The sequence below is a fragment of the Eriocheir sinensis genome, chromosome 9 (assembly GCF_024679095.1).
Source record: "Eriocheir sinensis breed Jianghai 21 chromosome 9, ASM2467909v1, whole genome shotgun sequence".
Classification (NCBI taxonomy): domain Eukaryota; kingdom Metazoa; phylum Arthropoda; class Malacostraca; order Decapoda; family Varunidae; genus Eriocheir; species Eriocheir sinensis.
Window position 1 is genome coordinate 19,346,649 of NC_066517.1, and position 21,916 is coordinate 19,368,564.

A 21,916-nucleotide genomic window follows, 5' to 3' on the forward strand; every position below is an offset into this window, starting at 1 on the left:
ATTACATAATGAAATGCTGAAACAATGAGGTACACAAAGTCATATATGCAACAACAGGTGAAAGCTGTTATTTTTAAACTATATATGATGAAATAATACCCAAAAATAAATGATGAAACAAAGATATATGCAATGATGTTGTCTGGTCTGGGCCTGAGGAGGGTGTTCATCTTGAGAACTCTACAGAGGACTCAACTATGTGTGATATTTGGTGAACAAAATCACATTCTAGTGACTGAGGTAGCCATGAATTTGTGATAATGTTTAACAAAAGCATTATTATGAGGAAATCTGTTAAACAGCATTAAATTATTTAGTTATTGTTATCATTACAACAAGAGGTGAAACACAATAGTACCCAACAAAGTTTATAAAGTCAAGCAGATACTGACTGACACACTGGGCGTCTCCACCACTCCAGGTCCCGTCCTCGCCACACAGCCTGATGGAGGAGCCCTGCAGGGTGTAGCCGGGGTTACAGCGGATGCCACACGCTGCATTCACCACATTGCTGCAGGTGTTGCGCACAAAGTAGCCATTCTCAGGAGGTGTGAGATGTGGGCATTGCATCCCTAGGAAAGCAGAGGTCCATTAGGGTTTGAAAAAAGTTTTAGCTTATAGGTATGAAATAGATAGTAATGTCATTTTAGACAAATAAAGGAAAGCATTAAAAATGGGTGTAAAAAGAATGATCTGTAGCTAGCATTCCTGCCATTCCTTACACTTTGCAGGGAATAAAATAAAATCTGGCTCAGTTGTTTTTCTTTCAATTCAAGAAAACAAATAGATATTTATAAAAAAATTTACATACAATTAACTCTAAAATGGGTTCCAATTTGACTTCTCATTTCCTATTTCTAAACATAGAAACACAAGATGACTAACTGGTGCACTTCATCCCAATCTGAGTATAGCCACGTTTGCAGTAGCATTGGTGAAGCGAGGTTGAGCCCATGGCACTCAGCATGTGTGTGTCAGGACATGGGATGCAGGATGACACATCTCCTGGCCCCTGCACATCCTTGTATGTACCAGCTGGACATGCTGTAGGGGGAGGGAATGGTGAGGGACACATATGGACACTGGAAATATACCACAAACAAAATGAACCAGATTTCCAGAAGTTCATCAAGTCACTTATATTCTTGCAGATTAAATGACACATCTGTAAATAAATCAGTCAGCAATAAAGTGAATGGAATGTCAGCCAATATGCAATGGAACAGAGCACAACAGCACCAGAAGCATCACTTAATGCTGTCACTACACTCACGCCTGCAGTTGCCGCGCAGACCATTCCCGTAGTAACCCTCCTGACAGGTGCAGGCAAACTGGCCGGTGTGTGTCCCGCAGGTGCAGGCGGCATAAGTGTCGCAGCAGCCGCCTGCCTCCCCACCCTTGCACAGCTTGAAGCAGGCTCTTCTGTCCTGGGACATGTACACACCACTGTGCAGATCTGAGGGGAGAGTTTATGGATTAAAATCAGATAAAGAGACAAATGGGCAGACAGAGACGGGCAGAGTGCATTAGAGTTTTACCTTCATGCAGTGCCCTCCTGGCCAAGGCTTCAAACTCCTCAAAGGAATCAAGAATGTATGAGTGTTCCTCCTTGGGGACTGAGGCCATGTCATACAGCTCCTGCCAGGGACATAGAAGAGCATGTCAAAATGGAAGTGTTGTTTAAAAGATAAGGTAAATAAAACAGTTGCATTACAGTCCCTGGACACCCACACCTGAGCCTCACCTTGACGTTCCCATTGCGGATGCCAAAGGTGAAAATTCGCACCCCACGGGCCTGCAAGAATTCGGCGGCAGGTCTGGGGTCACCGCCATTGCTGTAGCCGTCCGTCACCAGGAACACAGCCTTGACAGCATCAGGTCTGGCCAGCGCTATAATGCTCTGTGACGGAAATTTTTAACTTGTGATGGAACATAAGACAATAGAAGTTGAAGGGGAGATATGGCTAGCTTGTGAATCAGCAAATTTCAGACTTTTAACAGGGAAGGGCAAGGAGTGCATATTTCTAAAGCTAAGGTGAAAGTACAGTTAGCTACATATTAACCTGTGCCTCCAGCAGGGCCCCGAGGGTGTAGGTGCCGCCCCCTGAATACCTGATCCTGGGCAGCTCCCTCTCCAGCAGCGAACACTTGTGGTTGTCCTCTGAGGCTTGAGTCACATGGTCGATGTGGCGGATGACCTGCCGAAGATTGATGGAGACTGTTGTGTATTGGAGAGTTAAGGCTAATGGGCTAGATTACCATTTTCGGAGAGTTGGGTTACCATTTGAGGGCAATGGTTTACTATTATTTGAGAGGGCCAAGGTTATTATTTCAGGGGGATTAGCTTAGTATACCAAACTATTTGATGAGGGACTGGGTTACTATTTAGGAGGGCTGGGTTACTATTCAAGGGGGACTGGGTTATGGTACTATATGAGAAGGTCTAGTTTTTTCATCTTAAGGGAGGCTAAGTTACTATTTGAAGGGTGGCTAAGTTACCATTTGAGAGGGCATAGGTTACTATTTGAGAGGGCCTAGTTCTTTTCTTATTTAATAGGGCCTAGGTTACAAATTAGGGGGGGGGGATAAGTTACCATTTGAGATAGCTTAGGTTACTTTTTTTATATCTAAGGGGGACTGGGTTAATATCTAATGGGGGCTAAATTAAGTTATACCAGTTTTGAGGCTTAGGTTACTATTTGAGTGATAAAATAAGGAAATGAGCCAAATCAGAACCAAGCTTCGAATCATTTAAAGAAAAAAACGAAGTATGAATCGAATAAACCCTCTGAAAAAATGGAAGTAACAGATTTAATGGCAGAGTCGAGCCATATGCAGCAGAAAGCAGAGCAGTAATACCAAAATGGCAGAGCAAAACAGCTAAAGCAGAACTAAATCTTGAAGCAATGGTAACAGTAAGTATATGAAGCATCAACCAACACATTCGATCACGCCTTCAGTCACTAAGGGCCGCTATGGTATTTCCACGTAAAACTGGCCGATGGGGTAGTGGCGGCTGCGAGGTTAGCCTAGCCCCGCACCTTGCCACACATTCTCAACACCTCTCGATCGCTTCCTCTGCAGCCGCCATTACCCCATAGGCCGCCATTACCCCATAGGCCAGTTTCACGTGGAAAACTATATCGTCGATCGGCGCCATTGGTAACGATCAAAACAAAGTGACTATGAAAGCGGCCCTAAGGAGATTGCCCCCAAATGGTAGAACAAAAGCTAAACAACCACACCAGAACCATTTCTTGAGGCAACAGCAATACTCGAAGCATGAACCATCATCACAAGATACACATTCACGCCTTCTGATAATTAAATCACTTGGGTTACTCAGCTGGAAGAAGAAAAAGAGGAAGAAAGACGAAGAAAAGAAGAAAAAGATGAAGAAAAAGATGAAGACACATACCCCAAAATTATAGAACAAAACCAATTCTAACCACAATGCACATCAAAACCATCAGCTGGAAGAAGGAGAAGAAGAGAAAGAAAAACGTACGAATAAGAAGAAGAGGAAGAAGACACAGACCCCAAAATTATAGAACAAAACCAATTTTAACCACCGCATCAGAACCAATTTCGAAGCAACAGCAATCAATAGTCGAAGCATCAACCATCATCTAATTACCAGCACATCCATACCTTGAAGAAAAATAAGAAAAAGGAGAAGAAAAGATGAAGATGAAGACAAAGAAAAAAAAGAAAGAAAAAAACAAGAAGAAGAAGAAGAAGAAGATGATGAAGCAAAAGTAGAAGTAGAACAACAACAACAACAACAACAACAACAACAGAGATAAAAACGATGGAGACGAAAAAGACACATTGCGCAGACTCCCTTTACCTTGTGTCTGCTGGAGAAGGTGATGACGGCCACCCTCGTCTGGTTGTAGGAGACGGCGAAGTCCGCGAGGAGCTTCTTGACGAACTTGATCTCGTTGAAGAAGTTCTCCGCGCCCACCGAAGCCGAGGCGTCCACGAGGAAGACGAGTTCGATGCGCTGGTTGGGGACCTGCGAAGTATGATAATGATGATGATAATGATGATAATAATAATAACAGTAACAATAATAATAATAAGACGACGACGAAGAACAAGAACAACGAGAATAAGAACAAAAACATGAAGGCAGGAGAAGAAAATCAATAGAAGAGGAAGAAAAAGAGAAGAAGAAGAAAAAAGGAAGATAAAGAAAAAAACAAGAACAAGAAGATTTAGAAGAAGAAGAAGACGAAGAATAAGAACAAGAACAAAAAGAACAAGAAGGCAGCTAGGAGAACAAATTTAATAGAAGAGGAAGAAAAATAAGAAGAAAAAGGAAAGATAAAAAAGAAACAAGAACAAGAAGATTAAGAAGAAGAAGACGAAGAACAAGAACAATAACATACAAGAATAAGAACAAGAACAAAAAGAACAACAAGGCAGGAGAAGAAATAGAAGTGGAAGAAAAAAAATAGAAGAAAAAAAGAAAAATATAAAAACAACAAGAAGATTAAGAAGAAGAAGATGATGAAGAAAAAGTAGAACAACAACAACAACAAAGATAGAAACAACAACAGCAACAACAACAACAACAAGATTCTGAAAAAAAGAGGTGTTGAAAAGAATCCCTAAAGAAAAAGATGATGATTTCGACACAAAACACCAAACAAAAGGAAATCATCTCTCTCTCTCTCTCTCTCTCTCTCTCTCTCTCTCTCTCTCTCTCTCTCTCTCTCTCTCTCTCTCTCTCTCTCTCTCTCTCTCTCAAAGATTGGCAACTCGGTTCTCACTGACGAAGACGGTCGGATAGTCAAGTGCCAGGTCCTTCAAGTTGGAACGAGGAATAAGAAGTTCGAATACGAAATGCGCGGCGTTAAACTCAAAAGCGTTCAATGCGTCAAAGACTTGGGGGTCAAAATCGCGTCAAACCTCAAATTCTCACAGCAATGCATCGATGCAGCAAATAAAGCGAACAGAATGTTGGGCTTCATTAAAAGAAACTTTGTATTCAAGAATAAAGATGTAATACTCCAGCTCTACAACAGTTTAGTCAGACCCCACTTGGAATATGCGGTACAGTTTGGTCTCCCCACCATGCAAAGGATATTGCTAAATTAGAAGGTGTTCAGCGTCGGGCAACGAAATGATCCCTTCCTTGCGCCACAAAGCCGACGCAGCACGGCTTTCTACCCTGAACATGTTGTCTCTTGAGAAACGTCGCCTCCGAGGAAAACTGATCGAATGTTTTAAACTACTTACTGGTTTCACGAATGGAGACAGAGCAACAGTGTGTATGATACATGACACTGTGCGCACGAGGAACACGGGCGGAAAACTCAGATGTAATTCAGACTGCAAATTTTTCTTCACCAACGTTGTAGTGCGAGAATGGAATAAGCTTCCACCGTCAGTGGTCCAGTGTAACACGATTGACTCCTTCAAAAATAAGCTCGACCGTCACTTCCTTCAACTTAATATCAACTAGAGTAGAAATGCAACGTTTTGGAGTCTTCTGATTAATGTAAAATCACTTAGGTTTAAGGACAGACCACCAAGTCTGGACCATGGGGTCTGTGTGGTCTGATTTTCTATGTAAATCTATGTAAATCTCTCTCTCTCTCTCTCTCTCTCTCGTGGGCCATGGTATCCGAGGACCCTTTCATGTACTTAACGTTGGGGCAGATCATCTCGAGTGGCCCAGAGAGTGTCAGGGTCAGGTGACAACTTGGGCCGTCGATCCCTAGGTATACCCCTCCCCCTCCCCCCCTGTTATGGGTGACGTGGGCAATAAAGTGTCATATTCAGCCAGAGAGAGAGAGAGAGAGAGAGAGAGAGAGAGAGAGAGAGAGAGAGAGAGAGAGAGAGAGAGATTTTTTTTCCTTGCTCCAGAGAGAGAGAGAGAGAGAGAGAGAGAGTAAACTATTTTCCCCTTGCTCTTTCTCCACACACAAATGATGAATGGAATGCTTGAATTTACCACAAAAAAATCATATACAAAGAATAATACATATGCTTAATAATTGATAAACGTACGTAAGAAGACAAAGAAAATGAATATTATAATGGAGACTTCACTTATTCATGTGACCAAACAAATAAGTAAAAGCTAATATCATTCTAATACTACAACTAGAAGGAGAAGAAGAAGAAAATAATAATAATAATAATAATAATAATAAGAAGAAGAAGAAGAAGAACAAGAACAAGAAGAACAAGAACAAGAAGAAGAAGAAGAAGAAGAAGAAGAAGAAGAAGAAGTAGAAGAAGAAGAAGAAGAAAGAAAAAAGAAAAAGGAGGAAAGGAAGGAACAAGAACAAGGAGGAAAAGAGGAAGGAGCAGAAAAAAGATGGAAGAAAAGAAAGAATGAAAGAAAGAAAAGAATGAATGAATGAAAGAAAACGAAAAGAGGAGAAGAGAAATAAGAGGAGAAGGAAGAGAAAAAAAAAGAAGGAACAAGATGGAAGAACAAGAACAAGAGAGCAGAAAAAATATAGAACAAGGAAAAGAACAAGAAGGCGATGGGGAGGCAAAACACAAGAGCACACTCCCACACATATAAGTCAATCAGTTCCTCCCGCAGGCAGCTAATCCATCGTGTCTACAAGGGGGCGAGTGAGTGGGGGAGGCAGCTCATGAGAGGGGCGGCGAGATAAGAGCGGCTGTGATGGATGGCTGCCGGGGCTGTGCGGGAAGGGAGTGTAATGTGCCGGGCCTGACATCTGTTTTGTGTCGGCTGGGGGCAAGGAGGCTGTGAGTGCTGGCTGCGTGGTGGTGGTGGTGGTGGTGGAGGGAGGGGGGCGGTGCTCTCTTACAACCACTTAAATCCTCCTTTTTCATAGTGGTTTCCTGACCCTAAGATGCGATTTTCTCTTAACTTCAAGGAGCGTCGTTTTTCTTCCTTCCACCGGAGACAAACTAAGGGTTATAGTAGGCTCTAATCTACTTCAGGTGACACCAAATATGAAGAAATTTTAGTTAAATATGGAAGCTCCGTTGAGTGCCCGATCTCCAACAGGTTTTGCCCAACCCCCATCGGGTTAGTTGTAACCAATCACCAGCAACAGAGCGACTATGATCTTCCTGCATCGTCTAAAGCAGGAGTTCTTTTTAACCGGGGGTATCCATGCCCCTTGGGGATATGAGAACCAAATGCTGGGGGTATGGGACTCAAACTCTAAATATTATTATATACTATATATTAAATAGGACTGGTGATGATGATTTCGGCAGTCAAGCGAAGGGGGCATGTGACCATACTGAACAATCCAATGGAGCCTGGCATTATCTAAAGGTTAAGAACCCCTGCTCTAAAAGGAGGCTCTTCCCTCCTGATTTGTTGTCGCCTGAGGTGGAGTAGACTTTTTTCCCTCTATCTGAGACAAACTAAGGACTGTATTTTCCTTTTTCGTGATATTTTCTCGACTACATGATGCGATTTTGGCTTTAGTTATTGGTTGTGGTTGTGACTTCATGGAGGGTCCGTTTTTTCTCTTTATATAGATAAACTAAGCGCTGAATTCTTCTTTTTCATAGTGATTCCCTGAGTCTAAGATACGAATTTTCTTTATTTTTTTTTATATTGCTATTGACGTCATAACTGTCAGGTGTTTGAGTGTCCCTGAATGGAGGCATCAAGACACCTCTCCTACCGAAATTGACCTATCTTTCGACCACTCCTTAACTCTTTTTAGGAGCAGTGAGTATCGGGCTTTTTTTTTTTTTTACATTTGTTACCTTTTTTTATGCCCTTGAACTGACTCCTCTGCTGTAATAAAAAAAAAAAAAAAAAGCTTAAGGCTAAAAAAAATTCTCCTTTTACCGACTCGGATGCGATTTGGTTCTTCGGTTATAGTTGTGGTTATGACTTGAGGTAGTGTTCGTTTTTTTTTCTTTTCCTAATATAAATAAACTAAGGGATAACTTCTCCTTTTTTCGTGATATTTCGTTGACTATAAGATGCGATTTTCTTTCTACTTCTTGGTCGCGTTAATGATCTATGGAGTGTCCGTATTTTTCTTCATAAACTATGGGGCAAATTCTCCCCGTTCGTGATATTTCTTCAGCTATCAGATGCGATTCTCTCTTTACTTTCTGGTTGCGTTTATTTCTACATGAAGTGTCAGATTTGTCGTATGTTTCTCCTCTTCCTTTGTACGGTACGAGAGACAGACCAAAAACTGAACTCTCATCTTCATTCTCTCATCTCATGCACCTCCATCATCTCACGCATCATCTTCATCATCTCACTTGCTATTTCGTCTTCCTTTCAGCGACGATTTGGCTACATCGCTATCAGTAAGAGATCAGACACGCGCGAAGATACAATGGCGAGCGTTGAATCCTTTTTCATGGACACACGCTTACGCCAAGACCCGCATTATAGCTTATTGGACGGCTACCCGCATGACGGCCTCAGCATGTGGTCACGTAACTTGAAGGAGAAAGAACACGAGCACCTGAGAGGCTGGGATGGCGAAGAGGATGATGGGCCAATCGCGACAACTTGCGTATGATGGATCTGCCGGTACCCCCCCCCCGCCCCCCTACTATTAAACCATTACACCCCGATGCACACAAAAAAAAGAGAAGAGAAAAAAATCAACTCGGCCTGATGACGAAACTGCATTCGTCATTGATTTGATTTCCCTCCGGATCAAGGAGGATCATCACTCGATCTCTGGGTACTGCTGGGTCCTTCACACACCACACATCCCACCCCCTGCTTCCAGGTAGAGGCTAACCTCCTTGTCAGATCGGAGCGGTGAGGTGTGTGTGTGTGTGTGTGTGTGTGTGTGTGTGTGTGTGTGTGTGTGTGTGTGTGTGTGTGTGTGTGTGTGTGTGTGTGTGTGTATAATAAATATGTAATAATAAACGGTATATTTAGTTATGGCAGCCGTTAGCCTGAAAATGCACATGTTATGGTTACACATCTAAAGTAAATACGTACGTGATACAATTACAAGGAGGGGGATGGGAGCTTGTGTGTGTGTGTGTGTGTGTGTGTGTGTGTGTGTGTGTGTGTGTGTGTGTGTGTCCCAGCAGAAGCATAACTAATAAAAATTTGCAACGGTTATTCAATGGACAAGCGCCTCCGCCTTAGTAATTAGAGAAGCTGCCGCGCCTTCATCCGCAAAACACACAAGGAATATAATTAGAAGGTTCCCGCTTTGGCTCCCCTTCTTGCCGGGTGTTGTGATACTTTAATCTGTCTTGTGCGTCTCTCATTTCTTCTCCGTTTTTAGGCATGTCGTAAGCTGTTATCTCTCTCTCTCTCTCTCTCTCTCTCTCTCTCTCTCTCTCTCTCTCTCTCTCTCTCTCTCTCTCTCTCTCTCTCTCTTAGGGTGTCTTGTATCTTCCCGTCTGCTGGGCCTATTTTTTCCCCTCTGTTATAAAATTTCTTTGGGACGAGACCTAAGGAATTCGCATCTAAGTCTGCAGTTCCTTGATCTCACTCTACGCATTATCCTTTTTATCCATTTGCAAGCCTCTTAACAGTAATGAGTGTTGTATGCTTCTCGCCGACTCGAATTAAGTTATTTATATGAGAAAGTGCGAAAGGCGAAGCAAATTACAGTCTATCGTTGGTTGTTGGTAGCAGTGGAGGGCGTCTCATGCTTTGAAGACGCCCGCTCTGGTCCACTCCATCACAGCTGCCAGCACAAGCCTTCATTATTGCTCATTTTCCATTCCCACGGCAGAAATTGGTGCTTTTTATTGATTTTTATCTGGTGAAGGAGACAGACCCACACCCACCCACCCAACCACTAAACAACAAGGGCCCATAATACGTTGCTTAAAGAAAACAGAAGGATGCTGCAGAAAAGATGCCCCTAACGAGGTGTCTGAGTACTCGCCTTTTGAAAGAGTTTAAGTCGTAGGAAGGTGGGAATATACAGTAGCAGGGAGGATAGGGATGAGAGAGTGCAGATACGCGTTAACTCTTGCATTAAGTCTGATTAGGATATGCTTTCTAATGTAACTCCACACAACTAAATCGATATTCATGAAAATGCCCCACACAAAATATAGAAGAAAAATAATATGTAGGGTCGGAGGCGGTTATGAGTTACTATTACACGATAAATGACGCGATACTCGTTAGTACTGACCTAAAGACATTGAATTTATGCAGTTTAACACGCCATTCATATAGATTTGTTTTCTATTTATTTATTTATTTGTTAGTAATGGCAGTCGATATGGAACACTCTCCAATCCCATGTCATTCCTTCCCTTCCTCCTCCTCCTTCTCCTCCTCCTCCGTATCTGTTGCCCAGTTTGTAATATTTGGTTAATGAGACTTCCTTATCTCTTCTTGTGGCCTTTGAACCTTCACTTTAATATTTTGATACGAGATGAATTTTACTTTTTACTAATAATGATGAAGATGTTGCTGCTGCTGCTGATGGTGATGATGACGGTGGTGGTGGTGGTGGTGGAAGGAGTGTCTATCGTGAACAAATGACGATTTCTTCTTTTTCTTCCTCTGTTCTCTCTTTCTTTCTTCTTTTTCATTTTCTATTATTTCATTATCATCATGACTTTGCATAATAACTATCTATTTGACGAACGAGAGAGAGAGAGAGAGAGATGTAAAAATAAAGAAAGAAAAGAGAGAGAGAGGCATGGTATGAATAGAAATGAAAAAAAGAAAAGGAAAAGAGGGGCAGAAATGGCATGATATGAAGAGAAATTAAAAGAAACGGAGAAATTGGAAAGAAAAGAGAGAGAGAGAGAGAGAGAGAGAGCTGGCAATTTCTTAACTCCTTTTAACCTCTCCCCTGTAATATGACCCTGTTAACCCCCCCTGCCCCCTTTGCCCCTCCCTCTTCCCCCCTGTCGCCCCCCTCCTATTGTCCTCGTAGGAAGCGAAGGGGTGAGATGCTGTTTTGTCTGTCTGTCTGTCTCATTAACACACATACCCTCCTCCTCCTCCTCCTCCTCCTCCTCTTCTTCTTCTTCCTCTTCTTTCTCATCCTGCTGTTCTACTTTCTGTTCTATTCTCGTGTTGGATTCTTAATAGGTTTGTTATGTTGTTATTTAAATCAGGTGTGTATTTTTTTTTTAGGTAAGCATCCTCCCGTTTTCTTTTAATTGTTCCATTTTCTATGTTTCCCTCGTTTTCTTTTTCTCATGCTCTTTTTTCTTCGTTTTCTATCGCCATTTTAACTTATCGCTACGCCTTGCTCCTCCTCTTCTCTTCATGTTTTCACTCTTTCACTTTTATCTTCTATTTCGTCTTCTTCCTCTTACTCGTTCTCTGTTCACTCATATAACTGTTCATTTCTGTTATATTGGCATTGTCGTCCTTTTTACATTCTCCATCTTTATCTTCGTTTTCTTCATCCTTTTCATATTCCTCCTCCTCCTCTTCTTCCTCCTCCTCATTCTTCTCCTTTGACAGGTTCCCACACGGCGTGACAAACGTTTGCGGATTATGTCAACAGCCTGTGTCTATAAGTATGTTTTTCTTCTCTCTCTCTCTCTCTCTCTCTCTCTCTCTCTCTCTCTCTCTCTCTCTCTCTCTCTAACGGGACTGATTTTGCTTTTTCGTGTCCTTCTTTTGCTTTCTCTTTTTTTTTTCCCTTCGGTTTCTTATTCACTAATGTTGTTGTCGCCTTTGAGTCCTCTTTTGTTTCTTCTTTTTTTTTCCTTTTTCCCTTTTCTTGTTTTGTTTTCCTTTCTTTTTTCTCCCTTGTCTCTTTTTTCTCCTTTTGTTTCTTTTTGTTCTTGTTCTTTTTTTGTTCTTTTCTTCTTCTTCTACTTCTTGCTCTTCTTTTTTCCTCTTCTTTTCTTTTTCTTCCTCTTCCTTTTATTTTTCTTCATCATCTTCCTCCTCCTCCTCCTCTTCTTCTTTTCTTCTTCTTTTTCTTCTTCTTTTTCTTTTCCTTCATCATCATCTGCTTCTTTTTCTTCTTCATCATCACAATCTTCCTCCTCCTCCTCCTCCTCTTCTTCTCCTTCATCACCATCATCATCATGTCTTCCATCCGTCCATCGCAGCCTCTCGTGCTATGCTATATAATTTTATCTTCACGCTGCAACCTGAGGCCCTGCGCAGTTTTAGGACGCGGGGGCAATGAATGGAGAGCCTTCATAACTTACAAGAAGGTCGGATTATTATTAGTATGTATTCCCTTACCAGCGGGCGTGACACAACATTGAAAGTGAGGTGGCGGCTGATTCGTCTTCCTCGTGTGTCTGTTTGTTTGTCCGTGCTCTTATAGTGCCGATGGGTGCAATATACAGTGTTGGGATATATTGCCTACATGTGCCGGACTTGCCTGATTCATTTCCTTCTTCTTTTGGTTCTTTTTCTTTGATGTCGTCGTTGTGGTTTTCGTTTCCTCCGCCTCCTCATCCTCCTTCTACTGCTTCTGCTCTTGTTTGTATTTCGTTCTCTTCTTCTTTTTTTTTCTTCTGTATTTTTTTTATTTTGTTTCATTTTTTTTACTTCTCTTCCCATTCTTTCGTTTCTTCTTCGAGTACTATAAACACTTTTCTTCTTCTTCATCTGCTTTTCTTCTTCTTCTTCTGCCTCTTCTTTCTCTTCTCCTTCGTCTTCTTCTTCTTCTTCTACATTTTATCTTCCTCTTTTTCTTTTCCTTCCTCTTCTTCTTCTTCTTTTCCTTATTTTTTCTTCTTCTTCTTCTTCTTCTTCTTCTTCTTCTTCTTCTCCTCCTTCTTCCTCTTCTCCTTTCTCTTCTTCTTTTTCTTTTCCTTCCTCTTCTTCTTCTTCTCCTTCCTCCTATCCTCTTCTTCTTCTCCTCCTTTCTCTTCTTCTCTGCTTCCTTTTCTTCTTTATCTTCTTGTTCTTCTTTTTCTTCTTCTTACTCGACATTTTTTCATCTATTTGCAATTTTCTTGTTTTCCGCGTTACTTTTCCTTCCATTTCGTCTTTTAGGATCATGTTCAAGTGATTTCCCCGTACTCTTCTTCCTACCGTTTTATTTGTCCATTTTCTACCTCCTTTTACGCTAATTTTCTCCTCGATAATTATGGTCATCACTGTAATATCATGTTTACTCTTATATTTTAGTTTCTCCTTGATCTTTCCTGTCTGTTATTCCTACAGTTCAAATTCGATCTCATCATTATTTTTTTTTTTTAGAATTTGCACTTATAAATGAACGTAATGAACTTGACACCAATGATAGTACGTATAAATATAAACAGCAGACCCGACCTCCGTTACTGTATATGAAACCAGCAGGAGTGAAAATGAAGAGGATTAATAAGGAAGTCTCAAAAGAAATTCTCATCTTCACCTAAAAATCTAATCCAATTCTTCCTACATTTTCCCCTCCCCGTGTCTCTCTCTCTCTCTCTCTCTCTCTCTCTCTCTCTCTCTCTCTCTCTCTCTCTCTCTCTCTCTCTCTCTCTCTCTCACGTTTCTTCTACTCCCCTTCCGCTCTGTCCTGTTTTTTTTTCTTTTTTCTCTTTCTTTCATGTCGCGTTTTAATTCTTTCTTATTTTTTCCTTATTTTCTCTTCTCGTCTCATCTCTCTCTCTCTCTCTCTCTCTCTCTCTCTCTCTCTCTCTCTCTCTCTCTCTCTCTCTCTCTCTCTCTCTCTCTCTCTCTCTCTTTTTTCTTCGTTGTCTTTCCCACATTTCTCCTTGCTGTGATTATGTCTGGTTTGTTATCTTTGTTATTACGTTTAATCTCTCTATCTCTCTCTCTCTCTCTCTCTCTCTCTCTCTCTCTCTCTCTCTCTCTCTCTCTCTCTCTGCTTAATTAAGACAGAGAGAGAGAGAGAGAGAGAGAATTATGCAAATCGGTGCAGATGAAATAATTTGGTGTCTCGAACTTTAAAAGAACAACATTATTACGGCCTTGTATCTCTCTCTCTCTCTCTCTCTCTCTCTCTCTCTCTCTCTCTCTCTCTCTCTCTCTCTCTCTCTCTCTCTCTCTCTCTGAATCGTGTTAAAATAATAGAACCTAAAATAAAAGCCAAACAAAGATCGCGTAAGATAAACACATGAATATTAATGATGATGATGATGATGATGATGGCAATGACACTAATGATGACTGTAGTAGTAGTAGTAGTAGTAGTAGTAGTAGTAGTAGTAGTAGTAGTAGTAGTAATAATAATAATAATAATAATAATAAAAATAGGAGAAAAAAAGAGAAACCAAATAGTCAACATTTTCTTAACACTTTGACAACTGCAAGACATATAATTATGAAGAGAGGAGGAAGAGGAAGAGGAGGAGGAGGAAGAGGAGGAGGAGGAGGAGGAGGAGGAGGAAGACAAGTGGGAAAGCATAGGGAGTGGGCGGATGGGCAGAAAAAAGACAATGAAAGAAATAGAAAAAAGATGGAATATAAGAAGAGAGAGAGAGAGAGAGAGAGAGAGAGAGAGAGAGAGAGAGAGAGAGGATGACGAATTGAAGGGGAGGGGAGGGAGGGAATAAAAGACAAGTGTATTTAGAGAAGAAAAGGGAGGAGGAGGAGGAGGAGGAAGAGGAGGAGGAGGAGGACCTTGAGGAAGACCGAAGCTAAGTGTCAGAACAATAAAGTACACCCACGCCGTCTTTGTGTGTGTGTGTGTGTGTGTGTGTGTGTGTGTGTGTGTGTGTTCTTTCAATCCTAACTTATTTTTCTTCCATTCTTCCTTCAGTATCTCCTTCCAATATTTACTTGTTTACTTCCCGTTTTCCTTTCCTGCGTCTTTCCACCTCTTTCTTCTCTCATTCTCTTCTTCGTTTTCTTTACTTCCGATTTCTCCTTTAAAATCTCCCTTTCTCTCTTTCATAATTCCTGTATTCTCATTTTCTCCGTCCCCTTTCCTTTCTTCCTTCATTTTTTTGTATTTCCGCTTTTTCCTTCCATTCTCTCCTTTCCTCTTTTCTTACATTTCATTCATTACATCCTTTCATCATTTACTTTTTTTTTTACTTCCCTCTTTTTTTTCTTCTCTCCGTCCATCCCTCCTTTCATTCTCCCCTTCGTTATCTCTCTTTTTTATTCTCTTGTAAAACCTCCCTGTCTTTTTTTTTTAATTCCTTCCTTCTCAGTTTCTCCATCTCCTTTCCTTCCTTCCTTCCTTCCTTGTATTCCCGTCCTTTTCTTTCATTCTCTCCCTTCCTCTCTTCCAAAGTTGCAAATGTGACTCTTTTTTCCCCCCTCCTCCCCTTTTTATTAATCTTCATTGCCTCTACTAAAAGATAAACACACACACACACACACACACACACACACACACACACACACGAGTACAGACTTTAACGTAAACACAAACAAATAAAAAAAAGATGTTTGCTTGGAGGAAAAACAAAATAATCAATCCAGGCAGAATGTGGGAGAACATGGCTTGCATTTAAACTACTACTACTACTACTACTACTACTACTACTATTACTTTCACTGCCTCACATATGCGTAAATAAAAACGTGTGTGTGTGTGTGTGTGTGTGTTTGTGTGTGTGTGTGTGAAGGTCGTCCCAATGCCCCGACCAACGTTTTCTTTGTTAATTCGTCCTTAAGGGAAGGGTAGACCAAAGAAAGAAATGACGTCATGGAAAGCGACGATAAAATGCTACGAGAGAGAGAGAGAGAGAGAGAGTTATTACGACTCGTCTTGTTAACTCGAAATAATGTAACCTAAACCCACCGCCCCCCTTCCCCCCACCCACATCACCCCCCCCTCTCCCCCCCAATCTTAATAGAATAACGTTCTTCACAATTAAACGTGTCCCTGAGATGTGAAGATTTAGTTAGATATGCGTCCTAACTTCTTCCTAACCCCTGTGTGTGTGTGTGTGTGTGTGTGTGTGTGTGTGTGTGTGTTAAAAATGGACAAGGACGGAGATGTATATACAATTTCCTCCATGACATTCTTTTTCTTTGCTGTTTTTATATATTCTTTTTATGGAACCGATATTTTTTTCCACCAACCAGACGTTTTTTTTTTTTTTTACCAAACTATAGAGAAATAAATATTGCAGCAAAGGAGATGAAGTGACTATTCTGATCTTGTTACTTATTATTTTATTCTCCTTATGAAACCAGAGATAAAAAGTTGATATTTCTAATGAGACTTCGTGGTTGATTTCCTTGTTTAATTTCTATTCCCTTTCTCTATATACTTCCTTGTCCTCAAATATCTCTCAGTGGGCGAGTTGTGAAAATAAGCAAGAGTAGATTATAACAAAGAAAAATGAAAACTGAATAACAAACTAAAAAAAAAGACAAACATACTCTACGATTGTTTTTCTCACTTCCTTTGTTTCATCTTCTCCCTCTCAATCAATCTTTTCTTCTTCCTCCTTCTTCATCTCTTTACTCGTTCTTCTCCCTCTCGGTTAATCTTTTCTTCTTTCTCCTTCTTCATCTTTTTACTTGTTCTCTCTCGGTTAATCTTTTCTTCTTCCTCCTTCTTCATCTTTTTACTCGTTTTTCTCCCTCTCAGTTAATCTTTTCTTCTTCCTCCTTCTTCATCTTTTTACTCGTTCTTCTCTATCTCAGTTAATCTTTTCTTCTTCCTCCTTCTTCATCTTTTTACTCGTTTTTCTCCCTCTCAGTTAATCTTTTCTTCTTCCTCCTTCTTCATCTTTATACTCGTTCTTCTCCCTCTCAGTTAATCTTCTCCACTTTCTCATCCTCCTCCTCCCTCTCCTCCCCTTCGATTTACCCTTTATCACTTTCTCTTTCATTTCCTCCTACTCATCCCTCTCCTTCCCCTCTTGTTTTGTTTTGTTGCTCCTCCTCCTCCTCCTCCTCCTCCTCCTGCTTACGTTTCTTTGTTTTCTCTCCTCTCGCCACCACCACCTCCCTCTCCTAATCCTCCTCCTCATCCTCTTCCCCGTCCTTCTCCTCCAGCCGAGAGTATACAAACAGAGAAACAGTAAACAAACAGACGGTGGCGAAGATAAAGAAATAAAAGGATAAAGAGATAAACGGATTGTCATTTATGATTAGATGAACATACAGGAGAGAGTGAAAGGGAGAAAGAAAAAAACAGTTAGGAAATGTAAACAAAGAAATGAAATATAAGTAGACAAATAAACAGAAAGAAAGAAGAAAAGATTTAAGGGAGGTAGGAGGAACGGAAAGAAAGAATGATGAAAAGACAAAAAGAAACAAAAGAAGACAAAGAGAAGGAATGGAACAAAGGAGATAGAAAAACACTAGCAAGACAGATGCTTATTTAAAACGAAAATTTGGTGAAAAAGATGAAAAGTACAGAAAGAACACACAAAAAAACGAAATGCAAAAAAAATATATAACTAAGGAAGCAATGTAATAATAACCACACAAGAAACATGAATGAATCGTATGTGTCGTATGTACATAGATCATTAAGTACATAGATCATTAAGTTTCGGTCAGGACTCATATAACGTAATAATATACAGGATAATACAAACTTGACTCAGTCCTGTAAACATAAAGAAAATATGAACATAGGCGAGCATAAAGAAACACAAAGTAAGCTGAAGTACACAGAGCAAGATAAAATAGGTGGGAAAAATGTAAAGCGTAAACATGTCTATAAATAAACAAAGTAAGGATAAGTCAACACAGGAAGAAACATTTTAAGAACAAACAGGTAAGAACATAAGTAAACAAAGTAAGAAACAAAGGTAAGAACAAACAGGTGGGCAAAAAGGGAAAGTGTGAACATAAGCATAAATTAAGTAAGGATAAGTCAACACAGGAAGAAACATTTTAACAACAAATAGGTGAGAAACGGAAGTAAACAAAGTAAGAAGGTATTAGGACACCTCTCCTCCCGAAACTGACCCCTCTTTCGGCCACCCCTTTGGATTCTTTTTAGGAGCAGCGAGTAGCGGGCTTTTTTTTTATTATTGTTTCCTTTTTTGTGCCCTTGAGCTGTCTCCTTTGTTGTAAAAAAAAATAGACAAAGGTAAGAATAAAAATGTGGACAGCGAACAGGTAAGAACACACACACAAACATACCTGACGGAGGCGATGCACGTGCTGCTTGAAGATCTCTCCCAACACGTCCACTTTCGACTTGATAATCTCGTTTCCTATTTCATCTCCGGGCTTGAGTATTTTCTTCCCGTAATTGAGAAACTCATTGAAGGGCGCCCTCTCCGTCTTGTACTGGGCGGCTGCGAGGGACGGGAGGGCCAGCAGGACGCCCACAACAAGCAGGAGGCAGGAGGGCCGAGGGCGGGGTGCCTCAGGACGCCGCGCTGCCCCCCTCGCCGATGTTGACCAAAGCGACATCGTCTACACCTCAACTTGTCCTTTCCGGCGTGTTGGCGTGTGGACACAGCTCAACACAGCACAGCACAGCGCTCAAGGCTTCTTCCTTAGGCCCCTACATGACTGTCTCAACGTGGCATAAACAGTACTCAGATAACAGAGCCGTGTGCGCGGGAATACGCCTTGTTGCTTCCTCTACGGCGTCTACGCAAAGGATATGTTTCAAGAAGTCATCATGTAGCCTCTGCACTTGCGTCGGGAAACTGGCGACCAAGGATGATAAGGAAACTATCTCTCTTGATGGTGGTAACTAGATGGAGCCAGTCAGCCAGCCAATCAGCCACCCAGACAAGCCAGTTAGCCGAGCGCGATGCAGCCCTTCTCGGCACACCCTACAGAGGTCACGACTCAACTGGCCCGCCCGGCAAGGCATGCACCACACCACAAGTCCGGACTCCGCCACCCTCCCACCCACCCGCTGCCGCCGCCGCCGGGCCTCATGGGTAGGGCAGGACGGGGGCAGGGGGGCAGGAGGGGCATGGGAGGCTGGGAGTGGCAGGGAGGGAGGGAGAGGGAAGATGAAGAGGGAGAAAAGGAGGTAAAGAGGGAAGGAGAGAGGGAGAAGGAAGATGGAGGGGAAAAGGATGTAGGGAAGGAGGGAAAAAGAGGGTGGCTGAGAGAGAGAGAGAGAGAGAGAGAGAGAAGGGAGATGAGTAGAATAGGATGAGAGGGAGGGAGGGAGGGAGGCACGGGGTGAATGAGAGGCAGCCAGGAAGGAAGGAAGGGATGGGAGGTAGGGAAGGGTGCAGGGAGGAAGGGTACAGGGGGGGCAGGGGAAGAAGTCATACAACGTTCCACTGTCCGTCACTCCCTCTTCCCCCCCATACCCTCCCCCCCCTTCCTGCCGCCCCCACAATGCCCACAGCACGTGCCTAAGGGAAAGGGATGCCCCCCTCCTCCCCTCACCTCCACCGCCATGCCCCTCCCCCGTACACATAACCTCCTTCGCCCCCTCGTCATCCCCAGTCGATTCTGAGGCACCAACATCCTGAAGAGAGAAAAGTTCAATAATAATAATAATAATAATAATAATAATAATAACAATAATAATAATAATAATAATAATAATAATAATAATAATGATTGATTGATTGATTGATAGTTTATTGTTGCAAGTAAACAACAAAGGAGAAGGGAGGAGCATGCCATCCCAACCCCCAGGCAGTACAGAATGTAATAATAATAATAATAATAGTAGTAGTAATAGTAGTAGTAATAGTAGTAGTAGTAGTAGTAGTAGTAGTAGTAGAATCCCAATGTAATGCAGTAGGAATCATCGACATACTCTTCGCTTTTTATATAAGTGTAAGAAGAGACGCGTTGTTGCCTAAGAAAGTAAATAAACACACGAAGGAGTTGCTTTCTTTTAATACCAGAGAGATTATACACACAAGCAGCCTAGGTCCCTCCTCTCTACCCCCCCCCCCTCTCCCCCCCCACACACATATATACATGAAACCATACACTATTTTTTTTTCTTCCTCACTCCTCTTATGATTCTGCAATGAAGTTAAAAAAATATATAAGAAAACCCGCAAAGACCGACCACTGCGCCGAACGAATGAGTTGACCGAAACGAACCACTGATGAACGATGACTCTCTCTCTCTCTCTCTCTCTCTCTCTCTCTCTCTCTCTCGTACCCCGTGAACTTCCCCTCTCTCCCTATGGGCCTTGTTGATGGGCACTGTCCTCTTCCTCTTCCTCATCCTCCTCCTCCCCATCCTACTCCTCCATTACCATCCTGTTCTTCCTCTCCTTTCTTTCTTCCTTCCCTCCTCCTCCTCCTTCTCCTTCCTGTTCTTCCTTTCCTTTCTTCCTTCCCTCCTCCTCCTCCTCCTTCCTGCTCTCCTTCCTTTCTTCCTTCCCTCCTCCTCCTCCTTCCTGTTCTTCCTCTTCTTTCTTTCTTCCTTCCCTCCTCCTCCTCCTTCCTCTTCTTCTCCTTTCTTCCATACTCTTCCTCCTCTTTATCTTCTTTCTCCTCTCCTTACTTTCTTCCTCCTAATTCCTACTCTTATTCTCCTTCTTTTCTTCCATCCTCTTCTTCCTCCTCTCTATTTTCTCCTCCCTGATCTTCTTCTTCCTCCTTTTCCTTCATCTCCTTCCTGGTCTTCCTCTTCCTTTCTTCCTTCCATCCTCCTCTTATTTTCTGCTCTTCTCCTTTCATCCTATTTCTCTTCCTCCTCTTTATCTTCTTTCTGCTCTCCTTAATTTCTTCCTCCTTGTCCTCCTAATTCCTACTTTAATTCTCCTTCTTTTCTTTCATCCTCTTCTTCTTCCTCCTTTTCCTTCATCTCCTTCCTCCTCCTTCTACTTCCTGTTCCTTCTTTTTCTCTTACTTTCTTTCCTCCTCTTCCTCCTTTTTATTTTCTCCTTCATGCTCTTCTTACTTTCTTCTTTATTGTTCTACTTCATGTTCTTTTTTTGCTTCCTTTCTTCACCCTTCTTCTCCTCCATCTCCTTTCTCCTTCCTTTCTTCCTTCTTCCTCTTATTCCTATACTTTCTGTTCTTTTGTATCCTTCCCTCTTCCATCCTTCCCCTTGATCTCCTTTCTCCTCTTCCTCTTCCTTTCCTCTTTCTTCCTCCTCCTCGTCATATTCTTTCCCATCCTTCTTCCTGCTATTTCTCCTCCTCCCTTCCTCCTTTTCCTACAGTTCTCCTTTTTCCTATCCCCTCTCCTCCTCCTCCTTCATCTCCTTTCTTTCTTCTTTCTCCTCTTTCTTTCTATTCTTTTCTTTCCTTCCTCCTGTTATTTCTCCTCCTCACTTCCTCCTTTCCCTCCAGTTCTCCCTTTTCCTCTCTCCTCCTCTCCCTTCCTCCTCTTCCTCCTCTTTCTCCTCAGTAACGAGAGGGAGAATTTAATTAATAGCATATCCAGTTATTTCTCGTTAATATATAATTATGCAAGTAGTTTTTTCTTCATTTATTTATTCATCTTGTTTATTATTTCTTGCTTATCAACTTCTAAGGGTGTGTGTGTGTTTGTTTGTTATGTGTGTAAGTATGTTTGTTTGTTTGTTTACGTTACCCAGTTTCTGAAGTCTTGTCCTACTCTGTCTGTCTGTGTGTGTGTGTGTGTGTGTGTGTGTGTGTGTGTTATTTGTTTGCTTGGGAGAATGGTAGTAGTAGTAGTAGTAGTAGTAGTAGTAGTAGTAGTAGTAGTAGTAGTAGTAGTAGTAGTAGTAGTAGTAGTACTTAGTTATTGTTGTTGTTGTTAGTGGTGGCGGGAAACATGATAGCAAATTTTCCTTAACCGCGAGGAAAATTAACCAATTGTGAGAAGTATTCGCATGTAGAACAACTCTCTCTCTCTCTCTCTCTCTCTCTCTCTCTCTCTCTCTCTCTCTCTCTCTCTCTTGAAGTTCATCTCTCATCCCTCCTCTTCCTCCGTCTCCTCTTCCTTCCCATTCCTCTGTCATCTCCCTCTCCTCGTCCTCCTTATCCTCCATCACCTCCTTCTTCATCCCATCCTCCTCCTCCTCCTCCTCCTCCTTGGCGCCACGGTAAAAAAGAAATACTCGGCTTCTGGCATAAATGACTCTCTCTCTCTCTCTCTCTCTCTCTCTCTCTCTCTCTCTCTCTCTCTCTGTATGCTTAAAAGAAATATAGTGTACGAGAACGAATGTGAAGCGATTTCTTGGAAGCTTCAGAAGTAGATTAGGTTATCCCTGTAATAATAATAATAAT

The 21,916-nt window shown here is 41.8% G+C and overlaps 1 protein-coding gene across 3 annotated transcripts in view; it reads right to left on the reverse strand.

Moving 5' to 3' along the window:
- Nucleotides 1-18,636, reverse strand: part of LOC126996089 (sushi, von Willebrand factor type A, EGF and pentraxin domain-containing protein 1-like) — a 54,197-nt gene extending 35,561 nt beyond the window's left edge. For all 3 annotated transcript variants that reach the window (XM_050856186.1, XM_050856185.1, XM_050856184.1), the window contains exons 1-8: nt 17,915-18,636; nt 3,851-4,018; nt 2,064-2,198; nt 1,745-1,900; nt 1,539-1,638; nt 1,274-1,456; nt 886-1,044; nt 393-572 (exon numbers count right to left, since the gene is read on the reverse strand). In XM_050856186.1, coding sequence (XP_050712143.1) covers nt 393-572; nt 886-1,044; nt 1,274-1,456; nt 1,539-1,638; nt 1,745-1,900; nt 2,064-2,198; nt 3,851-4,018; nt 17,915-18,190 — 1,357 coding nt within the window. In that variant the 5' untranslated portion in view covers nt 18,191-18,636. The remainder of the gene's footprint in view (nt 1-392; nt 573-885; nt 1,045-1,273; nt 1,457-1,538; nt 1,639-1,744; nt 1,901-2,063; nt 2,199-3,850; nt 4,019-17,914) is intronic.
- Between the last annotated feature and the right edge of the window lie 3,280 nt (nt 18,637-21,916).